This window comes from Scophthalmus maximus, chromosome 3 (genome assembly GCF_022379125.1).
Source record: "Scophthalmus maximus strain ysfricsl-2021 chromosome 3, ASM2237912v1, whole genome shotgun sequence".
In the NCBI taxonomy this organism is placed as follows: Eukaryota; Metazoa; Chordata; class Actinopteri; order Pleuronectiformes; family Scophthalmidae; genus Scophthalmus; species Scophthalmus maximus.
The window spans coordinates 20,752,287-20,780,114 of record NC_061517.1 but is presented as its reverse complement, the minus strand read 5'-3'; the positions used below and the strand labels follow the sequence as shown (position 1 = coordinate 20,780,114).

Sequence of the window (27,828 nt, the reverse complement as noted above, 5' to 3'; positions counted from 1 at the left end):
ACAATTACTTTGGTTGTAGACCTACAGGTAAGTGGCCCCACTAATAAACGTCACGTTTCCAAGAAGTGGCTAGATGCCAAATGCTGCATAAGACGTGTCTGTTGTAAACTTTGTTCTTTCCATGAATGAAACTGTGAAAGACAAGTGCTGCAGCGGCCGGCTGCTGTCACTGCTCCACCAAAGACGGAAAATGACAGGAGGAGGATATCCCCTATCTGCCAATGCCATGAAATTCAAGCCGGTGCCCCTCGATGCATGCGCCTTGGCTGCGCACACACAAACACACACACACACACACACACACACAGCCGTAACGTAGAGCGAAAGAGACATTTACACTCAAACACATACAGACCGCACAGCAAGAGCACACGCGCACACATTTTTAAGGGCTTGCGTTCACCTCAGCTGTGCACGCACACTCGGCCTCACGAGCTCCGGAGACGAAGGTAAGAGCGGGAATCAACTCTCAGCCAGTAATACAGACAAGTATCTCCATCTGTGTGTGTGTGCGTGTGTTTGTGTGTGTGCCTGTATTATAGGAGGATTCATTCAGATGTAGTAGTTCGCCTCAGACAGACAGCAGCAATGTGCTGGTCTGCCACGAGTATGTGGTGTCTTCATTATCAGCGCTGCCGGCCACACACTTTGGTTACGCGGTCGTGTCAGTCGTACAGTCCCTGTGATTTCACTCGCAGTGATATAGGGTCACCCAGGAACAACCAGGCAGTCCCCGTCCAAATGTGTCATTCTGTCAATCATTTAACATGGCTATCATGGCTGCATTGGGGTCTCCGCGTGTTCTGTTTGGGGGATTTTGACCCCTTGACCTATCATTAATATGTATTAATGATATTACCAAAGATCTTAACAAATCCTGATGTTGCACAGCGAGTGATCACATCCACTTATTTATTTTTTTTTACTACCAAAGGGTACAACAAGGTCGAACCCTGTCGGTCGTGTGAAGAGTGCGTCGTTGAGTCAAACTTCACTTGCTCCCTCTGTCCGCAGGGGGGCGGCGCTCACGCCCCGCCAATATCCCACTGCCGCTTTTGGCCAATCAGAGAGCGCCCAGTCGTGCGACCGTTAGTTACCGGAGCAGTGTGGTATTACGGGATGGACACACGGCAGCCTGTGTAGGCGGAGGGGGCGCTCGGCTGCTCGGTCTGCGCGACATCCTCCGTCCGCACCGGTCGCCCGCGTGTTTCCGGTGCGCTCGCGACGCGCGTCCCGTCCCGTCCCGTCGCGTCGCGTCGCGGGAGCTGCCGACGACCGCTGACATCACGCGAGACTTCCGGGACTCGACGGCGTCGACGTGTCGGATACTATCAACCGGGGGTGCGGGGCGGACGTGAGTTGACGCCGTGTGGATGAACAACAACACTCCCATCGTGTAAACACACGCAGGAGATGCTGCAGCCGCTCAGTCAGCACACACACACACACACACACACACACACACACATCGAGGTTCATTATTCACGTGCAGGAATATTAACGCTCGTCTAACGAGGAGACGCGATGCATTGTGGTTATTGAAGCGTCACTTGGAAAAAACTGACTCGACCAGCAGTTAGTACAGTATCATACCGCGTGTGATGCTCCGCATCCACTTATTGGATATTCAGTACTGCAGTTACATGATATATGGTGACATATAATATCATATATTATAAATAAAAACCCCTCACATTGTGAAAGAGTTGACAGGATGATGGATTGGTTTTTATTGTCATTATAGCCTCTGTAGGTATAAAAGTGTACAAATATAGAAAGATAAGCTTTAAATAAAAAAACTGTAATGTTAGACAACACAATACTGTGTTAATGTCGGGTTTTTTTTCTCTCCATGATTTCAGCTTCTTAAACGTGAATACTCTCTGGTTTCTTTGCTCCATTATGACCGTAAACCAAATATTTACTGTGCGGACAAAACTAAACATCATCTTAGGGGTCTGGGATACACGATAACCATTTTTCACCATTTCAACAGATTAATCAATTATGAAAATAATCGTTAGTTGCAGCCCTAGCTCACAGATGCTGTTTCAAACTATCGATATGATAGTAATAGAAAAAGTATGTAAGATAAAATCAGTAAGGTGTAGAGTGTGTTACACACAACAGATGTATTATTATTATTAGTGTGCTTTGAATATTGGTCACATGAACTAAAGAATTGTTTAGAATCAAGGTTGATGTGAATGGTTTATTTTTTGGGATATATTTACTGACAATTGACTGAAAAAGATGAATATGACTTGAGTACATCAATAATACAGTCATTCAAAAATTTTAACGTGTAAAAAGTAGCTTAAAGCTTTATATCCTTTTCCTCTAAACCTGCGATTACTTAATAGTGATTAACTTCAAAATAATAACTCATACAAAAACATGTAACTTACTCACTTCCAGTATTTTTGACCAGTTCAAGTTATCTTTCAGCTCCTAGATTTTAATATTCTTGGGCTCTTGGCTCTTATATAATGCCTGCCATCCTCACTAACCAGATGTTTTTCACGATTTAACCGAATGTACTATTTATGCAGTTATACTTTTCACTTGTTGGATAAACTTTTACTCCTTTGGCCGTTTTGTGTCTCAATATTAATATAAGTCCCTTAATAAATGTCCCTTTTTATTCTGTATTCCCAGATCAAAGCAGCAATATCCCATCTGTCACAGCCCCGGCAGCCATCATGCCCGGTGAGGATAAGGCGCCGCAGCAGACACGCCACAGGAAAAAGAACAAAAAGTCCCGCTCCAAGGGGAAGAGCCCAGGTGGGAGTCCCGGCGCCCCCCTGAGAGACACTCTAGATGGGCAGGATGACCTCAATTTGCCCCCAGTCCTCCAGCCTCTGCCTCCCAAAAAGCAGGCAGAGGAGAGGCCGAAAGTGTCCGTGGCCAAGATGGAGGAGGAGTCGTCCATGAGCATCTGTCTTCAGGTGGTCTTCCCCTACCTGCTGGCGGGGATGGGCATGGTGATGGCCGGCATGGTGCTGGACAATGTACAGGTGAGTGTGCAGAGTCCTGAAGCATACGCACCACACTCCCAACAGAAAACAGTCAATTTAAAGTGTCAGCTAAATATGTGAATTATGGCTTCAATAACTTGTAAATCAAAGTTTCAGAAGTTGTTATATTTCACGTTCATCCAATTGTAACGCTTAGTTTTAGTGTTAGTGTTAGTGCGTTGTATTTGCCCGCCATCAATAATAGTTTGCATGTTCTTTTTGTGTATGCGTGCCTTCTCTCCGGGTTCTCCGGCTTCCTCCCACAGTCCAAACACATGCAGATTGGGGTTAGGTTAATTGGTGACCCTAAATTGACTGTGTGAATCTGAGAGTGACTGGTTGTTGGTCTTTGTATGTGGCCCTGCGATATGGCTGGCGACCTGTCCAGGGTGATAAAGCGGTAGATGATTGTAGGATGGATGGATGGATGGATGATAATAGTGGCTAGTTTATCGACCATATGTTCCCATGTTCTGGTCCATTCACTGTCCAGTTTTGTCTCTTAGTGTCTGGTCTCTATTACAGGCGATAGTAAATCCAACTGATTGATTGAGTTCTCTTAATGTAGTTGTAAACAGATGATTTATGAGGAGGGCATATGTCACACCACCACATCCACCAGAGATGTCAGATTTAAAAAAAACAACTATCTTTGCTGCAAAGTGACCAACTACATTATCTTAAGCTAGTTTACTTTGTACAACAGAGTGCACGATGAGGCTTCTTGATGAATATAACCTTTCACCCAAAAAATAACACCTGTGTATTTTATCCACAAAACATTTGGAATAAGCAGCTAGTGACACCAGAAAAAGTCAAAGAATCAAACATCATGGTTATATCGAGTGTACTGAACCTCTGTAGTGTAACAACATGAAAATTGATTTTGAAGTCATCATCTAGTTTGCCAATCATTTTCTAGATTAATTCATTAATAAATGTCAAATAAAACAGTTGGGGGGGGGGGACCCCTGAAAATCTGTTTTATTTGACGTTGTTGTTGTGTCTTACCAACACAACAAATCACCAAAATATGGTAAATGGACTGGAAAGCGCTTTTCTCCTCATATAGACCACTCAAAGCGCTTTACAGCACATGTAACATTCACCAGTTCATACAGCAAGGCTATTCACTGCACTTATTTCCTATCACATTCATACACTGCATAGTACATACAAGTGTCTTGGCCAACTGACCCTACCTCCTGAGCCACAGCCGGCCTACAATTTATACGGTGATAGTGATCTGAAACAGAAAAAAGGAGGGGTGATCCGATACCGAATTGTTAGGGTGCATAACATATACCTTGAGCCGCAGGTCCCCAGTTCGATCCTGGTCGGCACAATTCACTGCGCATCATACCCCTGCTCGCTCACCCTGTTTCCTGTCTCTCCTTCACTATATCTGTCAAAGGCTTCACACAAATATATATGGAGATATACTGGTTATATGAAACAGAAAAAGCAGAAAATCCTGACACTTGAGAGACTGCAACCAGCAAAAATATGACTGAAATAATTATGAATTAATCAAAATCGTTGCAGATCAATTTTCTTCCACTATTTGATGGCCTTCCCCCTCAACAAGTGTGGAAAATGTTTGATTGGATCACCACCAAAAAAGTATCAAAATCCTTTGTAGTGTGATGGTTCACCCATACTTAAAAAAAGAAATTGGAGTCTCCTCTATGAAATAAATTTCTGTTGCACCCTAAGAAAAACAGCTGATCGCAGCCGCTGTTAATGTTGTCACACTTCGTTCGACCTTCTGGTTGTCACCTGTGTGTGTGTGTCAAGTCTTCCCTCATACGCCTTGTTCCCTTCACTCCATCTGTTGCTCATCAGTATTTCCTCCTCTTGCTCGTCTACAGTGACAGTTACCCTCCTGCGTCTGACCAAGAGTGATTAGTCATGAGTTTGGCTGATCGCTGTGTCGGGGAGTAGCCTGCCTAAATGGGAAGGAAGTGTAGATGAAAAAGATTGAGAGTTAGAGTTGTTACTGTAGGTGGTTGTGGATCTTGTCCAAACACCCGTATTCTCTTGTCATACCTCCACCTTTAGTCCTACATTCTGCATCTGCCAGCTGGCGTTTTTCATTTTCTGTGGTTTTGTCATTTCTGTCCAATTTATGGCTCACTCGGCTGTGGATCACTCATTGCACAATAACAGAAATGTATATCTGATGCCTCACCTCCATATCATTTCTTGTTGTCCTGAAAAAAGACTCTGGGACCTTTCATTGCGCGCCCCCGACACTTTCACTCTGAACAACTTAACCGTGTACCTTTGTCAGTCCAAATGAATCCACTTGTTTGTGCATTTGAATTTTATATTTCATTATATGTTCTGTTGTGGTGGTGTATTCAAACCTGAAGTGCCCATAGTTGGTCAGCCTCCCAGTACACTGGGGCGTTACATGCTGTTCATTTGTGAGACAAAGTAATAATGCCAAACACAGACCAAGAGGGTGGGATGGCCAACGAACATGTTGAATAAATGATCCTAAAATCCTTTATAATCTGATGATTTTGTTGCTTGTATGGGGAAAAACAGCCAGTAGTAATAATATTAGTTGTGCCAACGCAACGCATGGCGTTCCACAGCTCTCTAAGTTACACTTACACATGAACCAGTCACTGAATCAGGTTGTTAATCAACATGTCAACAGTTGTATATATTATGAGCAAATTTAGCAATCTTGCTTGCTAATAATCCACCCTTGCATTTTATTTTGATGAGGAAATGTACAAAAATGTCACCTATTGGTGACAACCTGTCAGGAAGGGGAATGAATTGAGCTGTCTTCTGTGATTATGACTGTTAACGTTGAGTTGCTCCGATTCAGCAAACGCGAGCCATCACAATTTAGATTCAAAATTATTTATTTGTCTCTTCCATAATACACGTTAACAGCAAACATGGGAGCAAAATTCCGTAGTCCACCGATCAGGGTGCAGGTCACATTTAAAACAGGCATAAAACAGATAATCCATGCAACATAAAAAAAAAAAAACATTAAAAAGAGAGCAGCGTTAAAAACTTAATAAAAGCAGAGAAAGATAAAAGTGCAGTTGACACGTACAGTGTGTGAATGTTTCTCATCCTTTGGTGGAGGGATGGGGGCGAATGTTAGATGTAATATTTGGTGTTGACGTCATATCTATGTAGTCCAACGGTAGTGTACTCTGTATACCAAATTCCACTTATATTGTTTTACTAACATTAGGCGTCTTATAAGTAATTTCAAACTACAGTTAAACTGTCACACAAAGATGATAGGGAGTTGATAGGTTTTTTTTCAATTATGAACCACATTTTGCTATTTCACTTGAATATCATTCTGAATGCTTACACAGGTAGTAGGAAAAAAAGTAAGACGCAAATAACTTTTACTAGTAAAGTGGGGTTCAAATACATGATTGGATAATGATGAGGAAATGGACATCCATGACCTCCATGGAGATGAAAGAGATTTGTGGATTCTTGAGTGCTGAAAAGTGCTATGAAATCAATATTTCAGATCAGTCGAGTTTCTTAAAACCAGGGCGATGTTTCACTCACACGGCACAATACGTTTGGTTTTACTTGCGGTGTTACAGAAAAAGGAGATACAGCACCAGGGCTTCAGTATGTCACATTATAAAATGTACTTTAGTAGGTGAACTGGATGTAGACATGGAAGGAATTCACAGAGAGAGCGAGCGAGCGTGAGTCACGACAGGGGGAGAGAGAGAGAGATTAGAAAAAAGAGGGATGATGGAGAGAGAGAAATGCAGCAAGACTGGCCGACTTGGAGAGAGGGATGTCACATGGCTCAGAGGGGAGGCAGGACAGGAGGCAGACACGCAGCAAGAAATAGTAAGAGGGAGAGTGTGAGGCGGTAAGCCGGTCTTTTTCCCTCACGAGGTTTGCATGTCGAGCAGCGCAGACAGCCCTGCCTCCTTCTCTGCTACGTCACAGCAGAGCGAAGCCAAGGGAGCAGGACTACCCCGACGCTGACGGGGGGACAGAAACACTCCAGCCTGCCAGGAGGTGGCTGCTGCTGCATTTCGTCAGTGGACCTCTCGGGTACACTTATTGACATCGTGGAGCCCCTATTTTCTTTCCCTCCTCACTTCACTCTGCCGAAAGAGAGAAAAGGGCCGGCATGACAAAGACCTAGAGGGATCCTTCTGCCTTTTACTCTCAAGATCTTTCTGGGGGACAATTTCTCATCCTCTTGCCAGTGTCAGTACGCTGTACTGCAGGTCGAGCAGATTCCTTGCTGGATCTGGCGGATGCAGAGCTACATCCAACGACTGATGAACTCAGTTGAAAGGACTTGGACAAATGGATTCTCGAGTAGGTCACAGAAACTGGACTTAATCAAGACTCCGTCAACTTTCCTCATGTCAGGTTCATTTTCTTTGACCTGTCTTTGTGGACATTAAACTAAACCTTTACTTAAAAATGAAGAGGAACTGAGGATGTGGAGGACCCGTGCTCGTACCGGCCGTTGCGACCTATGAATCACGAGTGGTGTTAATGATGGTGTTCCCCAGTGATGCTGACAAACGGATACCTCATCACTGCTGACTCACGACTGGGCCAAAGATGCCACACTGCTATGCCCTTGAGTTTAGACATTTTGATCATTGATTTTGACTGCAAATGTCCCACGTGTTTGTAACTAGATTTTCTCCTCTGCACATGTGCAGGCAGGGCAGTAGCTGATTATTTTGGGATTTTCTGCACAGGTAAAAAGGGGTTAACATTAGCTGATTGTTTCACATGCTCAAGGTTAAGACTGATTTCAAGAAAAGCCTGGAATTTCTTTGTAATCCCACGGGAGCCGAACAACCACGCATTCCCAAATTCTGTCTGTCCGCTCTTCAGGAAAGGCCTTACGCACTGCTTGAAACATTTGACTTGTTTTGCAACGAGGAAAACCACATTCCTTCTTCAGCATTTCACCCTGCTCACTTCATGGGAATAGTGAAACTACGTTCACTTGGACATACGGCATCAGAAGATGATGTTTTTCGCCTCGACTGAACGCTCATCCTTTACGCTCGGATTGCCATCACACTTACGATGGGAGCACTATAAGTTGCACTAAGTGATTAGCCGACTCCTCGTTCAACATGGTGGTGACGCGTCTGGAGCTGGAGCTGCGCTACCAGGGCAAAAAGTTGCGTGGCGTGACATGGAAGTTGACTCGATCGGAACACGGTTTCCTACCAGAGAGCTCCTGGCTGATCGCTGCTCAGATTATAGTGCCGTACCTGGTGTCAGGGCTCGGGATGGTCTCCGCTGGTATCATTATGGACCTCATACAAGTAGGAAAATTCAAGAAAGAACATTTGTCAAAATTATTTTGAGAGAATAAGTGATAGGCAAATGAATAGGGTTTGGTACCATCTGAAATATTTGATAGAAGAGTCGGTTTGATATCCAAATGTTTGCACCATTACCACCTCAATACTAGTATATAATATATTGTATATAATACTTGTATGATGAGTTATTTAACATATTGAAACTAATTTTGTGCTAATCCCCTTTAGGTCCCAAATCTTGTTTTTTGCCAATTCTCAGAGTTTTTACATCCGTTTAGAATTTGATGCCTTTTTAAATTATTTGCACATGGCAACTACAGCATGTCAAGATTAGGGACAGAGTCTGGTTGTGGCTAACTGACTCTGGTTATGATATGGTAAGGGCCAGGAAACACTTTCATAAGGTTATGGATTTATCATGGTATTGGTTAGTGAATTGGACCTGAACGATTTCCTGCACGAGGAATAGACTGATCTGACAAAAACTTTGGCACAGATATATGAATAATGTTGATAGATGCTGGACTTGAACATACTGTGTTGAGACTGCCATAGTGAGTGTGCCAGTGGTGTAAGAAGAATGAATAGCCGGTAGTATTGGCAGAGAAAGGTCTTTACCCTCTGCTGGGTTGAGAGTGGTGTCAGCTGGTATTATTTCATATCCATTAGACATATCCATGTTTAAATTAGGGTCAGACCGATATTGGTCTTTTATTAGATATTGGATATTGGCCAGTTGGTCTCATCTAACTCAGGCAGCTCTCTGACCACAGTGTTTGTGTGGAGAGAGTAATGTGAAAAAAAGACTAATGGTTGAGTTGGAAGACAGAGGCAGAATTTTAGGAATAATTGCACTGGCAGATAACTGCATGTGTGATAGGGTGAACAGATGGATGTGTCAATGGAAGGAATGACCGATTGATGGATGGATGAAAAATGTTGAAGCAGATACTCTATGTTCATTAGTTTTAACATTCCTGCTTCTCCGTCGACAGTGCTATTTTGTGTATCATCCACCTTTCTGAGCCTTCCAAATCTGACGAATTGATTTAGTAAGTGGTTGGAGGATAAAAGTAGGGCAGAGAGAGAGAGAGAGACGGGGGTTGTAAGAAAGGTTGATACCATGGTATTACTGAAAGTAAAGAAGTGGATTCTGCAGTAGAGGGAAAAATTCAGCCAAACTCTTCTCAGTAGTTCCAATATTTCTTTATTTCGTGTGGAGATAAAATGCAGTGTAAACTGTTCTGAAAAAACAACAACAACAAAAGAGGAAATGCACATGTTGATGATATAGTCATAGTGTCTCCAGTGGTGGAGGATTAATATCAGTAATAACATGTTTTTGTCTCCTGAGATATCTCAGTATTTTGGCTCCTAGCCCGTCACTGCCAAGCAGCAGCAGCAGTGGTATTATGGCAGAAGCGGGCCATGTCCCAAGATAGCCTCCCAATATGACAGGCGTCAGCTAGACCTACCAGTCCAGAAACTGAGAGTGATGTGTATAAATAGACACACACACACACACACACACACACACACACAGACTGAGGCCCAAGATGCACACCTCTAATTCCTATTCGTCCTTCTATCCTCCCTCCTGGACCTTAAACCTCTTCACTGCCTCCACATGTGGCTTTTCACTGTTGTGCTTAGACAAACAATTCAGGAGGCAGATCAGTGATCAATGGAACTATGGCGTGTATGTTTGTCTCCCGCATTAAGTAATGTGAGGAAGGTTACAGTCTCCTCATTGCTCCCAATGTATCCATCTGCCATATTTGTTATTTTTATTTTATTAATCAATTTTTAATGTTCTTTGTCGCGTTGTGTTTTTATCGATACACCAAACACTCACACCTCTGCCGGGTCAAAACCTTCTTTGCTGATTTCTCCTGGTGCTGATCATGAGGGAGAGTAAGAGCGAGCGAGCTAACGCAGGGCAAAGAGCGCTGCACACAGCCGTAAGATGAAGCGGTGGTGCCAAACACAAAGTGAAATACCTTTTTGTGTAGTTGTAAAAAATGATGTGATATGAAATGATCTGGACTGGACTCGCCCATGGACCCTGTTGAACTGGTGTTGTTGAGCCCACATTAATCTTGCGCCAATGGGGAATGATCTGGCTAACTACGAAGCATAAATAGTGAGCTGCACACATTGTTTATTTGATTTACATTTCTCTCTAAATGCAGCTATATATGCCACAGAGATGAATTTTTTCAAATTCATTCAAGGACACATTTTCTGAAAAGAAACGGCTTCTACAGTTTGCACAGGCATGCTGGGTGAACAAGTAAAATATGTATATGCCAACCTTTAAATAATGCATCATGTTTGGTTACTAAATGTGCTAGAAAAAAAAATTGTCCTTCACCATTGTTTTTTGCTGAAGGTGATCATTTCCATTCCTTCATCTCACCCATTTTACAAACAAACTCTCATAATGTTTCTATTTTCTTACAGCAAAACTTCTCGTTCGTCTCTTTCTTTGCCTCCTCCTCTTCCGGCCTCTCGTCTTTAATTCGCAGCCTCCCTCTCTGCTCCACAGCACTCTGCTCTTGGCAGCGGCGTTCGTCTTTTATACGCGCGCATCTATTTAAAGATCTAAACCTTCTCGGACCTGCCAGCTGGAGTTGCAGAGAATTAGAGGTAGACTCTGCGAACTGTGCGTCTTCCAAACCCAGTGAACTTGAGTGCGTGACGGCGCAGCGTCACACACTGCTCAGAGATGTGGAAAAAGGGGGGAAAGTAGGCTACTGGGTTAGTCTAGAATATGTTATGTGCTTATTCAACTGCATCAGGAGGTTCAGAAGGTTCCTCAGCGACGGTTGCAAATTACACAGAGGCTTTTTTATAAAAGAAATCTACAGTTTATCTGTGTGTTTCATGTTGTTTGTTCAAGCGCTGTAACTGTCTGTCTAATGTTTTATGTTTTTATGCTCGTCTTCCAGCACTGGGAGGTGTTTAAGGTGATTACAGAGATTTTCATCCTGATACCTGCGCTGGTTGGCCTCAAAGGAAACCTGGAGATGACCCTGGCCGCTCGCCTCTCCACTGCTGTAAGGAACGCTTGGCGTTCAACGTTTTCAAGTCCTCGCGCAATTTCACATTTGTCTCAGAGCTGAAAGTTTCTTTGAGGCCCTTTGTTTGTTTGAAGGTATAATAGGAGTGCTCACAATATCCCCACTATTTGCATTCATCCCCCGACATAAAATCTATCATGCACAGTTGATTCAGTGCAAAATCAAGGAAAAGTAATGTATTTATAAACTTTTTCAAATATGTGGTATGTTTATTGGGCTGCACCTACATAAGTCCATAAGTGAAACTAGTTCATTAAAGTAAGACTTCAAGAAACTACTATAAGAAACTGAAAATGCAACATTCTAAATTATGTAGTCATACTCGGTCTTGGGCAAGATGAAAGTTTGCAGTTTTGTTTTTTTCACAGTCACCCTGTGCCTAATTTTCCTCCCTGTAAGTTATGATAACATTTCACCCAACATTGCCACAAAAGTGTTCAAGGGAGAACAAAACACAAGCAGCCAAACGATCACTTTTTTAAAACACCACTTTAAACCCACATATTCCTGTGTAATTATTAAAAACACATGGGTTATCAGAAAAAACAACAACCTTAAACTCACTTTAAGGTAGACGATAAAAGTGTTTAAGACAGGAGAGCACTCACAGTATTGGAGCACTTCATAAACCGTATGTTGCTGTGGCACAAAACATTATTTCAGGACTGCGGAGAAAGTAATGTTTTTATATCTGTGGCAATAAAATAGCTCTGACGTCCATTCCCAGTAAGTATTTCGCTCTTATGCACTGAATAAATACACTATAATTTGTGGGCTGTGATTTAAAACATTACCCAAACCAAAGGTTGTAAAATAAGTGGTAACTGGTTTGAGTTTCTGTGCGACCCTAATAAATGATTTACTCAGCTCTCTAATTTTCCTGTTGTCTGCTCGTCTGCCTTTAGATGACTTTTATTACAACGACTCGTCGAATAAGTATCATTTGAACAGTTGAAACTGCCTCATTGAAAGTTGTCTCTCCATATTTTTAGGCCAACACGGGACAAATGGACGACCCCAGTAAACAGTGGACCATGGTGTGCAGCAATCTGGCACTTATACAGGTATAACTCATACCTACTGTACATAGCTTACTGTTTTTATCGTTGTACAATAAAAACATCTTTGGGTTTGAGACAAAACAAGGAAATGGTTTGGGGCATATTTCTGATGTTGCATACACAAAATGTCTCCGGTCCTTCTGTGCAGGTCCAGGCCACAGTGGTGGGCTTCCTCGCAGCCGTGGCAGCCGTGTGTTTAGGGGCAATTTCGAGGGGAGGCGTTGAACTGGACCAGGCTGCTGTTCTGTGTGCCAGCAGCATCACCACTGCATTTGTAGCTGCTCTCTCTTTAGGTCAGTGAACACTTGAATAATTACTGTAGAATACATATAAAAACAAGCACGCAGAAGTTTTAGAACAGCCCCACTTTTTCCTTTTCTTTAAAATCTTTTTTTTTATTTAAGGTGTTCCGGTATAATGAATAACCTCAATTGTTACATAGGTAAATTGTTAACCGCTAGAGGACAAAAATATGGAGAAACTGGTTAACTTACTCCTTTTTGTGTTGTAAATAAAGATAAGATGAGAGAAATTTAAATAAGATCATCATTTATTAGTCCCACTATGGGGAAACTGGATATGTTACAGCCGCAGCAAGGGGGCTAATCGGAATAGCAATGTCAGTAAAACGTAATGAACGAGTAAACGTTTGATATTTGAATTCATACAGTGTAACTGGATTACACATAAGACACGGACATTGCACAGTTAAATCAAGTTAAACCTCAGTGAGTTCACGGTGCAGAATGTGGATCATGTGGTCGACTTGGAGCAGGGCAGGTTGGAAGTTAATGCAAAACAATCGATGTCGGAGCAAACCGTGTTAATACACCCTCCGACGCTTTATTAGGATTTATTAGGACTACACTGTACTGCAGGAAGTCGTACTGTATATTGCAATCAGAATGGTGAGAGAAAAAGACACGTAACAAAGGGAGACAGACTGATTGGTCGGTCGTTGTCAGTGCAGGAAGATGATGAGTCAAAACATTTGAAGAAAAAAACCCAGAGTTCACATGACCGAAAAAAGCAGCACAGTCTCCAGACTGAAACTGAATGGAGCTGCTTTGAGAGGAGCTGGACACAAACCAACTACAAGTGCAACACACTTGCAGGAACTTTCTGAGCAATAATTGATTTGTAGAACGAACATCAAGAGTGTGTTCGGCTGCCGAATGAGACCAAAAAATGATATTAAATATAGTTCAACAAGAAGAATCCATTTTAAATCGGTTTATTTATTTGTTATATCTCTTAATTTCAGAAACACTGAGACATTGAATTATGTAAATGTGTGTCAGTGAATGAAACATTGAGGTTCATGCGTACACACAGACACAATAGACTGTGTGTATGGAATTAGGTAATGCATCACTCAGAAAGTTCATGACATCATCACTGCAAATATATCACGTCCGAGTCTGAATATTTGATGCATTCTAAAACGACATAATGCTACGAATCAATAATGAATTCCTCGTCGAAACTGAGGATTAAATGTTTCTCTTCAAATAGCAGTGAGGAAGTCAGTATTTTATTTGAAATGACATAGAGTAAGAATGACCTTTTTGAGAACTTAAAATTGCACTGTGAGTGAAATGACAGCCGAGAGGATGTTTGCACTAAGAGCAGTTATCGTTTAAAGATAATAATTAATCAGAGCGCCTTCGCCCTTTTACACATTTAGAGCAATTAGAGCAATTCAAAATAAAGAGTGTAAGTGTTCAGAATATAATCTGTACTTTCTGTGGCTCATTGACAACATCTTGTGGATGATTCAAACCATCCAGCTCTCCGCACATCAAACCCCCTCCCGACATTTAATTACCGCACGATCCAAAATGTATCCCTGAGCTGACTGTTCTGGTGTCAAACAGACCGTGACAAGTGAGGGAGCTAAATCACCCCGGGTCTAAATGTTTTCAGTCGTGTCTCAGCGATCACTCTGTTTTCTGATGTACACTCACTGCCTAATGCAGGTTGTCGGAGTCTGCATTTCCCTTTTTTGCAGGGAGCTGTCACGGCGCCGCCGCGACGATAAAAATCGTGTGACAATTTATTCAAGATCAAAGATTTATTGCCAGAGAAAGACCAACACGCTCCGGCTGAAAGCTTCCTCTCTTCCATCGATGTCTTTCAGTCTGCATTTGTACATCGTGAAGGAAAACAATAGTAGTTATTTTCCGTTTTTTGCCTCTTGACACCAACTCATCTCTGCCTGTCCTCGCCTTCACTCACCTCCCCGACGCCGCAGGCCTGGTGATGATAGGCGTGATCATCGGCTCCAGGAAGGTGGGGATCAACCCTGACAACGTGGCCACGCCCATCGCTGCCAGCCTGGGGGATCTGATCACCCTGTCCCTGCTGGCCGGGGTCAGCACCACGCTCTACAATCATATAGGTGAGTAGATAATAGAAGCGCCGGATGTGCAGTCTTGAGGGAGATGAACCGGAATCTCCGGTCTGATGGATGGTTCTGTGTATTCACTTGTCTGTGTGCTGCTCTAAGGTGTGTTGTGTCCATCAGTCAATTCGGTGTGTTCCGTGCCTCAACGCATTGTTTTCCTTCAACTCGACATATCTGGATTGATCAAGTGCTTTGCCCCGATAAGAGACATTTTGAGTCCATCGTGCGGGTAACAATCCTGAACACAAGGTGGCAGCAAAAATGAGATTTCATTTACCCAGACATCTCATCATGATGAGTGTGTGTGTGTGTTATACAGTTTCTTCTGTATTCACAGTACTTCTACCCTCTTAACGTATGTCGCCTTTCCCTCAGAGGGATTTCCATGTTTTTATTAGGGGTGCACCAATTGCAATTTTCTTGGCCGATTCCGATTGCCCATTTTGTGGAGAAACTAATCTGCTGATACCGATTTTTGCCGATTCCGATCCCATGTGTCGCGCAGTGGCCACGCCCCCTGCACAGTGCAGGTTGCGACGCAGTTTTTATGCATTGATTTACATAAAACATACTTCTGCATGTTCTCCCGAACAATTGTGTCAGAGTGCTCCTGTTGCAATCGTTGGCCGAGCGGTTCGCATACCTTCTCATTAGATCGGGCGAGATGTGCCCCATAAAATGAACACAGCGCTCAGATGTTGTCTCCTCTCCTTGCATTTAGCAAAGTGTCAAACAAGTGATAACGTGGGTAAGGACAGCGCCATGTAATCCACGACTTATTCGAACATCCAGCGTAGGTGCTCGCGCTTTCATAACCACAGACACAGAGTCGCATTTCCTCACCACCCAACCGCGCCTGTTCCTGTTCTTGTTCCTGCTCCGCAGACACATGGTACCTGGCCCCTCTGGTGTGTCTGGTCTTCTTGGCTCTGATCCCGCTGTGGGTGGTGGTGGCTCGACAGAGCCCTCAGATCCGGGAGGTTCTCCGCTCCGGGTGGCAGCCTGTCATAGTGGCCATGTCCATCAGCAGGTACTTCATACGCTGCATATTCAGACGCTCGTGTTTGTTAGTATTGCCATGAGTTGTTGATTCTTACATTGATTTATTCAGTAAAGTAATGGATTCCGATCTTTGAAGTTTAAGATCTATGCATGTGCTGAATCAAAATAGAAACTTGAAGACTTGAATAAAACTGTTTACGTGGGCATACACTAAGCAGTCACACATTTGATTTCCAAATAGCTGGATTATGTGAAACATCTATTTAATTAAAAGCTACAGGGCCTCCTCCAGGACTCATATAGTCGAATATAAACAGATGAATAAACTGTGGTGGTGTATGCGGTTCTGATTCCCTCCTGTGATTTGTGTTTTTTCCAGTTTTGGAGGCCTCATCCTGGACAGGACAGTGAGCGATCCCAACTTTGAGGGCATGGCTGTCTTCACCCCCGTCATTAACGGTGAGCGGATCGGCCTCTGAATGAAGCCATATGGGGAAGTCAAAGTGAGAGTGAAGTTTGCCTTTTAGCCATTGATGGTTAAATAAGAAAAGATAACTAAAGATTAAGCTATGAGCACGGCGAACCCTCAAGAGAATCCAAAACATATCACTCATCTATGGCAGGTACACAAACGTGGCAAGAGACGCCGTCACTATTGTATTGATTTTTGACATTTTATTGTTTTGAAAACAGGAGTAAATGTGTTTCGGGTGGGAGAGGTGGAGTCGGCAGCTAATAGGAGCCATGCAGGGAAGAAGTTTAAATTTTGAATCAGAGCAAAAAACCTGTTCCTGTTGAGCAGAACAGTGATGCTCCTCACTGAGAGCTGAGGGTTCGCTAATGCCCAACAACACAGGCTTCGTCAAATAACTTTCTCCTTTATTCTGTATTTTATTCATCTTTTCTTATTTTCTTCTTCGGTGAAATCGGAAATTGATCACAGAAGACATGTGACTTTCCATCAAGTGACTCTAGTGAGCTTTAGAGTTGGCGTGGACAAGTAGGACTACACCCCTTTTTGATTTAATAAATAAAATTAAATAACTTTTAGGTTTGTACAGCTTCTCTGAAGGGCTGTGATAAATATAGCAGATACTTTATTTATAAATATATATTAATATATATATTAATATAGCCTGATATTAAAGATGAATTGATCATATTTTAGAAAGAAGTGATGACTATGGGTAAACCACCTTATGCAGTCTAGTTGGGACATGTTAGTTGGTGAAAGACAGCCTATATGATGAACGTGTTTATTCCCGGTTCACAGTGTGTGGTGAATGTTCCTGTGTTTGAGCCAAAATCACTGCTGAATTTGGCCTATGATAGTTTTCATAATCGTATTATTAAAAGAAGCCCATGGAGTCTTTAGCACTGAAAGACTAAAAGTGGGCCTTTCTGACAGCCTAGCTTCAGTGCTGAAGAGAAACCAGGGGTGTTTTTATATTTTCCTCTAATAATGATGAGTAATAGGCTGGGGCTATACCAATTCTTGCTTCAATTTGCAGGTTTGTGAGTTACAGTATACCATGGATTTAAAAATACATATATATATATATGCCTTCTCTTTTTTTTGAGTAGATTTTAATGCCATTATGAAATGAGCTGAAACCAGTGGATGATTTTGGACGTATGATTGTGGACATACTTCCAGACTGGATGTCTGGAAGTATGTTGGTTGGAAAAAAACATTTTGTCTCTAATATTAAAGAATACACGATCTAGAAGTCAATGGACTGAAACACGCAGAGCTGCCAGCGTCTCCTGTAAATGGGGCTTTAAAAACCAGTGGAAACATTTTGAGAAGGAGCTTATTTCCGATGCACCATGGCCAACATATGGAGCATCAAACCGCTTTGATGGCCACCCCTGAAGTCGCAGTTTTGGATCTCAACAGGAGCAATTCAGCACAATTACTCACGTGAAGTTTTCAAAAATGTATGGGGGGGGGAAAAAAGTATGGTTTGTGTTACTAACGCACTTTCCAGCTCATCAGCTCAGCCAGTTTGATAAACCAGGTATTGAAATTGTTTGAGTGTTTGCTGAAAGTCCTCATCCAAACAGGGAGTGCCTTAGCAACCGTAACTACACAGAAGGGTTTGTCTTCGGGTTTCTCCGCTCGGAGAAAGTGGAGGGGGACCGCTCAAATAAAAAAGGGATTGACAAAAAAAAAAAAGAAGGTTACCAACCAACAAAAGGCGAAGCAGTTTTTTTTAATTGCAGATCCACGGGATGAGTTTCTCCATGAGAATAAAAATTCCAAATCAACTTAAATCAGAGAATAGACCATACTTTGTATTAAAAATGGATGTTCAGCCAATAACACTGTCAGAAGGCTATAAAATGTGCCCAGACATAGAGAAATGGAAGCAAAAAAAAAAAAAGGGAAAAAAAGGCAGCCTTGAGAATTAATGGTTTGGCTATGAGGTGATGCATGCAGGGATCCACAGAGTATAGGAGAGTGGATTCAAACCACTGTCGGGGCACACACCCAGTACCCAGGCTGACAGGGCCTTTAATAACCGACTCGCTGTCACTGTTTCTCATTACGTCCCTTCCCATCTCAACCGCTGTTTCTCAATCCCCCTCTCCTTCTCTCTCTCTTTGGGAAATTCTAAATTTGCCAATCTGGTTTGAATTTCCCATTTTTCCCTTTACAGGCCTTGCATTATTGATATTATGTTTTGCTCAAAGTTCCCTCGAGTGGTTTCCATCTCACAAAACAACATCTGTGTCCCCCTTTTTTTTTATTGTGGGCGAGCAAAAAACTTGGAAAGGTGTTTTGATGTAACCGAATTAGGCACACATACCGCTGTCAACACCAGAATTAAAAATCGACTTGGGAAAAGGTTTTAGTTTTTTTCAGGAGGTGATGAGAAAAAGGGCCTAAACTCCCTGTAGAACAAAGGGATCCGATCTTATATCTCCGACGTTTAACCCTGGTAAACCCTTGCGGTCGATCTGAAGCACGTAACATCTGGGAAACATTTCACAATCTGAAAATGGCTCCACGAACGGATCGGACACAACGTCAGAATTTTGAGAAAAGAGGCACCTAATGATTTTTGCACGGCTCGAGTCGTATTTCACCGTCGGCACCGTGTATGGCCACATGTGGTTGACCTTGTCCTCGTGCATATATATAGTGTTGCTGCTCTTGTGCTCTCACTCTGTTTGTGTTGGTCTTTGAGTAACCGTGACTCCACTGGCCTGCGTGGAGTTCATTAGGACGGACTTTAGACGGCTCGCGCACCACGTGAGCCAGATCGTGGACGAGCCAGACGTGTGTCACGACGCGGCTCGACATGTGCGCGGGCGATGATGGAAGAGGTCGAGAGCGTCACCGATCCTGAAGCTGTGTTTACTGTGTATTCGATTATGTATTATTATTGTTGTGTAGCACAAAATCCATATCAGCTTTTTTCAATTCAGTCAGTTGGAAAACAATATTGTGTTAGGGCGGGTGCAGGAACAGGACCCAAACGCAGTGTGCAGTGGAAAAAAAGCGGATTTAATAAACAGGAACCAAAAAAACAGACTTACAGTCTTTTAGGAAAAAACAAAACAGGAAGAAAACAACAAGACAACAACAGACTAGTCCTATCAGTCCTCCTTTGCACCTTTCCTTGACCTCATGACGTTTTCCACTGAGGTGAAGGAAAGGTGTAAAGGAGGACTTATAGGACTTAGGAAAAGCCGACAGCGCTGCTCAGAGAATCCGACTCCACTTTCACTGTACTACGTCATCACGCGACGGCGGATGTTGTTGACGTGCGTCTGCCGTGGTGGAACTACACATTTCCAGAGATGAACTACAAAAAAACGCAGCGGCTCCGTCCATCATGTTTCAGTGTGTTTTACCGCCGTGTGACATCAGATGTAAATTATTCATATGTAACGGTAACTGACATGATGACGTGCGTCTCTTCTGGGTCATATTCATACTCTTCTACATCTTCTACTCCTACTTTAAATATCGCTGCCGCACTGGATTGTGAGGCGTCTATATCTCCTTTCCTTTCGCATAGGAAGGCGCGGTGTGCCCTACGCTAAAGGGGATAGGAAAGGAAGCACTGAAGCTCCTTTCCTATGCATTTAGAGAATCTGAAAAGCTTACCAGGGCTGCTGATCAAATACTTCAGCTTCCTAAGCCAATTTGACAATTCAACTGCACCCAAGGAAAGTTACTACAAAAAAACCAGGAACCAACAATGAGGGATGTAGAATCTAACCTAACATATACACAAGGAATAGGCATCAAGGAAATAATCAAATAAACAAACCAAAGTCCACAAGAGGAGAAGAGAATTAAAGGAGAATTAAAGCATGAATAGCAGTCCATAGAGACAAACAAAAAGACTTCTCAAGAGTCTACCGAGGTCATGTGGGCAGAACCATGACGTATTGTTCGGGATTTTTGAACACACTGTTCAGAAGTGAAGGTACAACTAGTGGATTCAACTGGTTTCGCTAAATCTTGTTGCAGCCTCATTCATTCATGCTCTCAGCCTCTCAGTCTGTTTCTCCTTTTTGTTTTTTTCCCCCTCCTCCCTCCTTCAGGAGTGGGCGGTAACCTGGTGGCCATCCAGGCCAGTAGGATCTCCACGTACCTGCACTTTTGGAGCATCCCCGGCGTGCTGCCCTATAAGATGAGGCAGCACTGGCCCAATCCCTGCATCACCTTCTTCTCCTCAGGTACAGTAGCACTGCCACAATGGACACACAGCGCAGCGTACAGTAGCAGTGTAGTCTTCAAATCTTTAACCACAGGATAACAATAAGAGTGACTGTGTGTACCTGTATTCTAAGAACTCACCAGCAAGTAGTTGAAATATTACTCTCTAATGCACATGCATTCATGCTCCCAAAAATATATACATTTCACTAACAAGGACCACGCCCCCAAGTTCGGAATAACAACGTTTATTACAATTTGAATATTGAGATATGAGAGAAAATGGTTGAGGGAGGGATGAAGGGATGAAGGGTTGAGGGACGAGGTTAGCGGGATGGTGGGATGTAGGGTTATGGATGGATGATGTTGTTCTGTGGCGGTTAGACTAAAAGGAACCAGGGGCGCGAGACCCTGGATGAGGGCGTCGTCTCTTCGCTCATCGGTCGATGACCCCCATGGTTCCTGCGGTGAAATGAGAGAGAGAAGGGAGAAAAAGGGGTGAGAATGGAACAGGGGAGCCAAAGTACTTTCTGTGCAGAATAAAAGCGTGTCCTTGTTCCCGAACCTAGTCATTAACCTTCATTTATAACAAAAACATAATGATACGATTATGATATTACATGTTGATGTCGTGCCTTGTTCTGTTCGCTTGTTCTTCTGACCCCCGGCGGCCAAAAGTTAAGTTATTGCAAGTTCAACAGTACAATACGTTATCATATGATATTAATTAGATTTGGCGAACACATAAAGATTGACTGTTTCATGGTTTAGTCATCCCCGGCTGGAGTCTATAAACACTGGTGGTGATAGGACAGTGGGTTATCAGAGGCCTTTCTCTGGAGCTGCTCTCCCTTCCTCACAACCGAGTGGGTTTGACACGGATCCCGGAGGATCTTGTTACATACAGTAGGAACAATGGAACCCAAAGTCCATCCAGATGGGGCTGGGTTTTGATGCTCAAGGGAATACGGCGATGCATTACGTTTTCATGCGACCACAATGAATTAACCTGCCTGAATGAAAGCCTCTTGTCTCCCTGTGCCCCAGGGCTGAACTCCAAGTCGGCACGCGTGCTGCTGATGCTGGTGATCCCTGGTCACCTGCTCTTCCTCTACGCCATCTCTCTGCTGCAGGGAGAGGAGGCGCCCATCTCTGTTCCCTTCACCGTCTGCTACCTCTGCGCCGCTCTGCTACAGGTAAAATGTCCAAAAAGAGTCATTTTCCGCTTTCCGAGCACCGGGGCGCTTTTTTTCTCACGAACTCAGTGGCCCTCAGCCGGCCCCTGAAGTTTCACACGAGCCTCTGATACAAACTGTGGCAACCGGTCGTCACAGAGGTGCATTAGAAGACTTTGCGCAGCCGGGGGGAAAATGGCCGCCGCCACCTGGGACCTAACTGTGAAACGACCGGTGCCAGGTGTTGGTGTTTCAGCAGCTTGGTGGCATGAAAGGTTTGTTCCTGGAAAGAACCGAACCCGCACCGCACTCCGGGCCACGGTCACCTTCCTGACATTCCACAATTTGGATGTTTTGTGATTTGGTTACCAGTCGGTGACTGTTTGGCAATCTGAGTGTAAACCCTATTGGATACTCAAATACAGCTCAGATTTCTTATTTGCCCCGAGTCCAGAAAAGTTGACTTAGACCTTGAATGATTTCACTGCTTGGAAGATTCTTTGGAAGCTGCTGCTGAGATCACTCGCCTGGGTGATGAAAACATAACAAAGGTGCAGATGGAAAAGTGAAAAGAGTTTTTTGTTATTTAGCACTAATGATCATATAAAAGTAAATTCTGAATTTTTGTCACCGCATGAGTTGGTCTGGTCAAGTATTCGCACTTTTACCTCTTGGAGTGGAATCATAACGGTTTTTTTATCTTTAAAGTTATATCAATATATATAGCTATTTACTTAAAGCTACAGTGTGTAATATTTAGAAGAACGTATTCACAGATATTCAATATATTGTCCATAATTGTGTGTTGATATATGTATAATCACCTGCAACAAAGAACCGATGTTTTTTGTCAACGTTGAATTAGTTAAATATAGTTACATTAGGGGAACCGACCTCCATGTAAGTCGCCATGTTTGCTACGTCGTGTTGTGCTGCGTTCCACTGCGACTCGGGAGGTCCGGAAAAAAATCACCACCCCTTCCGGGGTCCGAGTTCCGAGGTATACTAGTGGAACGCAGCATTAAAATACGGTTTCGGAAAACAGTCCAGAATACTCCGCATTGAATTTCCATCGCTGCGGGAAAACAGAAATGGAATTAGCGGTGCGCCACCATAAAGTGTCCCCTGTTAGGTTCTCAGTTGTTTGCTGTTTGTCACTTTACCACCAGATGCCGCCAGAAAAGTACAACAATTACTCACTGGGGCTTTAAGGCTAAATATTTCTGTCATGTTTCAATTTCATTAAGCTTCAAGCAATTCTTTCCTTAACTTCCTATATCCGCTGTTTAATCAATACTTTTAGCAATTTCCACATTGTATTCATTATTTGGATTACATTACATCTCTTTCAAATCTTTATCCAGTAGTTGTTGTTATTTCAATTTGTTCATTACCTTTAAGTATCCATTCAAAATGTTTATCCATTAAAGTTAGTCAACTCTTTTTATCATTATCCTTTACTTTGAACTATTTCAACTTCTCGGCCTCCGGTTCTCTAGTTTCCACACACTCCCAGTCGCAACATGTGGTGTGATGGTGTAACACTAAATCAGGTTGATGGGAAAACCTTAAAATAGGCCGATTGTAGCTAAATGAAAATTGTCAATGTGCTAAGGATAAGCATTAGACCAATATTCAATGTGACTGTTTTTTGTATTTATCAAATCATAATTAGTATTTTGTACAAAATATGTTTAAAAACTATGACTGGGAATCACTGAACTGATCATGTGTTTTGATCCTCATTGCTTATGTATGTGCTGAGGAGCTGAGGTCTAATTTTTCCCGACTTTATCATTTAAAAGAATCTAACATTCATCTGTTTCGATCTTTACCAGGTGGCGATCCTCCTTTACGTCGCCGACCTCATCGTGCGGTACATGTGGCGGAGGAGTCTGGACCCCGACAACTTCTCCATCCCCTACCTGACCGCCCTGGGGGACCTGCTGGGCACGGGCTTCCTGGCCCTGTGCTTCCGCTGCGTCTCACTCGCCCAGAGCCTGGGTCTATGAAATGATTCCCCCTATTCGCCCCGAACTCTCAGCCAGCCACTGTCATGTCGCACCGAATGTTGTCAGCGCAGAGATGCTTTTGATTGGACAATAAAGTATTTCCTGATCTTTTAACACTGGGCCAGTTCCTACGAAGGGATTTGTCTCTGTCACAAAATTCAAACCTTTGCACTGGTGGAGAGACAGCACATGTGACACCCGCCCATTGACGCCCATCCTCTGGGTGCGTACCGTAGGGTTAGCTCCCTGAACACGTCCAGCCCTCAGCCGGATCTAATTCTTTCATTTGAGCGCAAACAACTTTACAGTACTTCAAAGTTTCTGTCCTTCAGAACTTCGACTCCAGTATATTGAACTTAAGTTTAAAATCATTCCTCTTTATTTGTCTGTCATGTAACCAAACAGAATTTGAGTTCAGTGGCTTTGAGCTCACCTCACTTCTTAGCTCGTCCCTTTGGCTTCGTCAGAGAAATATGGAGGAACTTTTAACGTCATAGAAGCAGAGCTGTGTCGGCCAGTAGATTTTTCAACAGCCTTCACTGTGAGCGTTTGGTGAATTTGTGGAAATTAGTTTGAACAAACAGACCTAAACTTGTCCACATTTGGACGTGCTGGACTATGCATTGAGGCGAGAGGTTGTGGTGGTTGGATGTATTTAGTACACCAACTGGAATTTTCCTAATGTTTTCTCCTGATAGTTTTTTTTTAAGATACTGTCTTACAAGGAGTCTATCAAACAGATAGCATGAGGTATTTTCATACAGTGAAACAGTGAGATTAGGAGGAAGGAGATTAAGTGGGTGTGGCAGGAGTTTGTATCAGTCATGAGCAATAGATTCACATCCCTCCCTGCAGTTTCGTGTACTCTGTTCCACAGAGCACCATTACATGTTCTTTTGTTGTTGTTTTTTTTGTGTGAAGTGAGGTAAGGATCCTAAACTAAAGTGACCATCAAATCTGCTTTCCCTCGGTAGGGGTGATACAACGTATGTGTCACCGACCCAAATGGAGTGCAATCCAAATTCTCTGAAAGGCGTTTGTTACAGGTATCGTTTGACATTTTGGAAAATTGTTTTGTTTTTGTTGGCTTTTCTTGCTGAGAGTTAGATGAGAACCATTGAAACACTGTCATGGCCAAATGCTGAATATGGAGTTAGAAAGTAGAAAAACATAAATCAAGACACATGAATTGGATGATTTATGGGGTTATGTTTTTGGCCAGGAATAAAGTTTTTTGTGATTGAACAAATGACATATAAAATGTTAATTATAAGCTTTTTGTTGGACAGTGCCAGGCTAGCTGCTTCCTCCTGTTTCTACTCTTTCACGCTGAATGATCGCTGTTGTCAATCTCTTGGCAACAGAGCAAATAAGAATCTTTTCCTACAAGGTCAAACTCCTTGAAGGTTCTGAACCAGGAACTGTTTGTTGTGGGGGAAAAATATCAACTAGTAAAGCTACAGTACTAGTCCTGTGTAAAAAAAACTCCTGTAACCACTGACAGCCTATCCCCCTCACGCAGTTCTTCCACTGTGGAGAAATCTGTTTCACAGCAAGTCGCCACAATACCAAAACAATCATAGGTAAGAGAAGGTTCTTTTTGTTTTCAGCAGGAAATATCACAATTGTGACTTACACGATCCCTCACATAAACTGTCTCCTGAATGTCTAATATGCAGATGACGTTTTGCTTTCCGTTGGCACACAGAGTAGGTCCACGAATGCAACGGCATCTATTTGGCACGTGCGAATAATAATCATGTGCAGATGTAAGATTGTTTAGAGACAATACTCTCAGAGCCCTCTGATGCCCCGATGAATGTGTTCACGCCTCTTGCTTTTTGAATTGCAATCTCAATATTCACAAAATATTTCACAATATTGTATTTTCTTGTCAATGTTGTGCTGCCACACTCGTGAAAAAGCCAACAAACCAAACAGCAGTGAACCGATGCAGGTGACCTCCCCAAGTATTTGTTTTTCCACCCGTCGGCCCCAGGTTTTTGTGTTTACGTTGACTGCCTAGCTGCGGAGGGTCTCGGCTGTTCCCTCACTTACTGCCTTACTGCTCATTATGAAGTACTTACTGCTCTATTGAAGTAGCACATTCATCTCACATTTAAAGTCATGTTTAAGCATCCTGATATCCAAACTGACATATGTGTATATATATATATATGTATATATATATATATATATGTATATGTATATATATACACACATATATATATATATACACACACATATATATATATACATACACAAAAGATTACAATTACTGCATAAACCAGGGTTTTGGAAACAGAGTTTATAGTCTGAAGTACACTGGCCATCTCTGTATCCTGCTATCGTACTCGCATGTTTGCATTTCTTGGTGCGTGTATGAGCATCATCTCAAAGTTTTACACAGTATCTCAAAACCACACAGAAGTGTGTGTCTGTGCGTGCGTGCGCGAATGCACTCATGGAGTCAGAGTCACATGGAACATTTTTTTCTACTTGCTGTTACCTGTTGTATCTTTAGAGGAAAAACCTCATACACACTAAAAAATTGAGGCGATTCTCATCGGATGAATATTTACGTGAGGTATTTCTGTGCTGATAGTGCTTTGCTGAAAGCTTTGACTGTGACACTGTCACACAGTACTTTCTACGCTAGAAGGCAGAGACATATTGACGATGCACTAATCGAATCACAGTTTATTTTCACGTGAGCCTACCGTTTGATATTCATGTGTTCACTGTGATCCTGTGCGATTTAGATCTTGAGGTCGTGTTGCGTCAGAACATGCAGTATGTGTGTCTTAATCAGTGGGCTGGACGATATAACCTGAACCTGCATCGTTATATTTATTTAATAAATGTAATATTTATTTTAATACATCTTTGGATTTTTTTTATTTATTGTTGTGTTGGGTCACATCTAACCTACTTGATTACAATCTGACCAGTTAAAGGTTCTAGACCTCTGGACACAGCTTACTGTTTCCTGTAGCCTTTCTTCTATTAGATATATGGACCAGGTTCATAATAATGGTAGGAAATTGTTACATGTGTATTCGTTTATTGCCAAGATTTAGATGAGAAGATTGCTTAAAGGGGCAGTGAGCGCTTCTAAACAAACATACGTTTTGTAAAAATCTGCGAATATTTCCTCACAGTCCACTAGTTGTCGCTTTTGTGTGTATGTGTGCGGCGGGGGAAAAAAATCAGGGTTTTCGCCGCAGCCCAGCCCCTTTAAATCGAAAACAAAAAAAAAATGGTTCGGACCGCACCAAACAACAACGCAAGTGCCGTTCATAAAAAACATCACTCCGTTTGTGAACAATAGCGCTGCTATTCCGGCCTAGTGGCCAGTGCGCTGGTCTCCCATACCCGAGGTCGGGGGTTCGCGACCCGGCCAGAGCGGTAAAATCACAACAACAACAACAAAGAGAGAACACAGCCTTCTCAAGAATCACTTAGTGCCCTCTTCGTCTTCTGTTGTAATAGTAAGAAGAACAAAAAAACATAATTAAAATCCCGTTGGCATTTCAAATAATGCAAACAACCAAGTCTTCAGTGTTCGTTAAGCCCTTCTCATGCACCCTTTAAAAAAAAAAAAGAAGTATGGTTTATCATCCAGCCCCGCCAATTGGGGTATGTCCGAGTGTGATGAAAAAGTTATTACAAACTTGCACTTTAGCTGTAATAGTTGCCTTGAAAACAAAACCAGTGTCTACTGTCTCGAGTAAAAATCTCGTCATCTACAACCCTGTCAGTGTCCTCCCTCTCTTTCTTCCTGTAGGCCAAACTTGGTACTGTACTTTAACGTTGACGCTGCCACATGGAGACCGTAGAGACCTTTGCCTTTAGTTTCTCTAACCTCGCTGTGTTCACCGTCACCAGAGCTTCCACACCTACACCGTTTTTACTGTCGTGTGTGTGTGTGTGTGTGTGTGTGCGTGTGTGTGCGCGCGTGCGTGTGTAAAGATCAAGTGTGGGATCAAAAACGTGTTTGGCAAAAAGTTGGTGTTTATGTGATTTTGTGGCTACGATGAATTATATTTTAATAAAAAGCAACCATGTAATGAAA

The 27,828-nt window shown here is 42.7% G+C and overlaps 1 protein-coding gene across 5 annotated transcripts; it reads left to right on the top strand.

Moving 5' to 3' along the window:
- The first annotated feature begins 311 nt into the window (after positions 1–311).
- On the top strand, positions 312–27,828 carry LOC118316465 (solute carrier family 41 member 3-like). 5 transcript variants are annotated; one of them, XM_047330783.1, is made up of 11 exons: positions 312–449; positions 2,659–3,017; positions 11,287–11,394; positions 12,411–12,482; positions 12,628–12,772; positions 14,734–14,880; positions 15,772–15,916; positions 16,268–16,347; positions 20,452–20,586; positions 21,614–21,762; positions 23,580–27,828. In XM_047330783.1, the coding sequence occupies exons 2-11, from the start codon at positions 2,703–2,705 to the stop codon at positions 23,751–23,753; spliced, it is 1,470 nt and encodes a 489-aa protein (XP_047186739.1). In that variant the 5' UTR covers positions 312–449; positions 2,659–2,702; the 3' UTR covers positions 23,754–27,828. The 5 variants fall into 5 exon arrangements, with proteins under 5 accessions (XP_047186739.1, XP_035500198.2, XP_047186740.1 ...); XM_035644305.2 differs by lacking the exon at positions 312–449 and adding an exon at positions 1,077–1,429; XM_047330784.1 differs by lacking the exon at positions 312–449 and adding an exon at positions 1,078–1,396.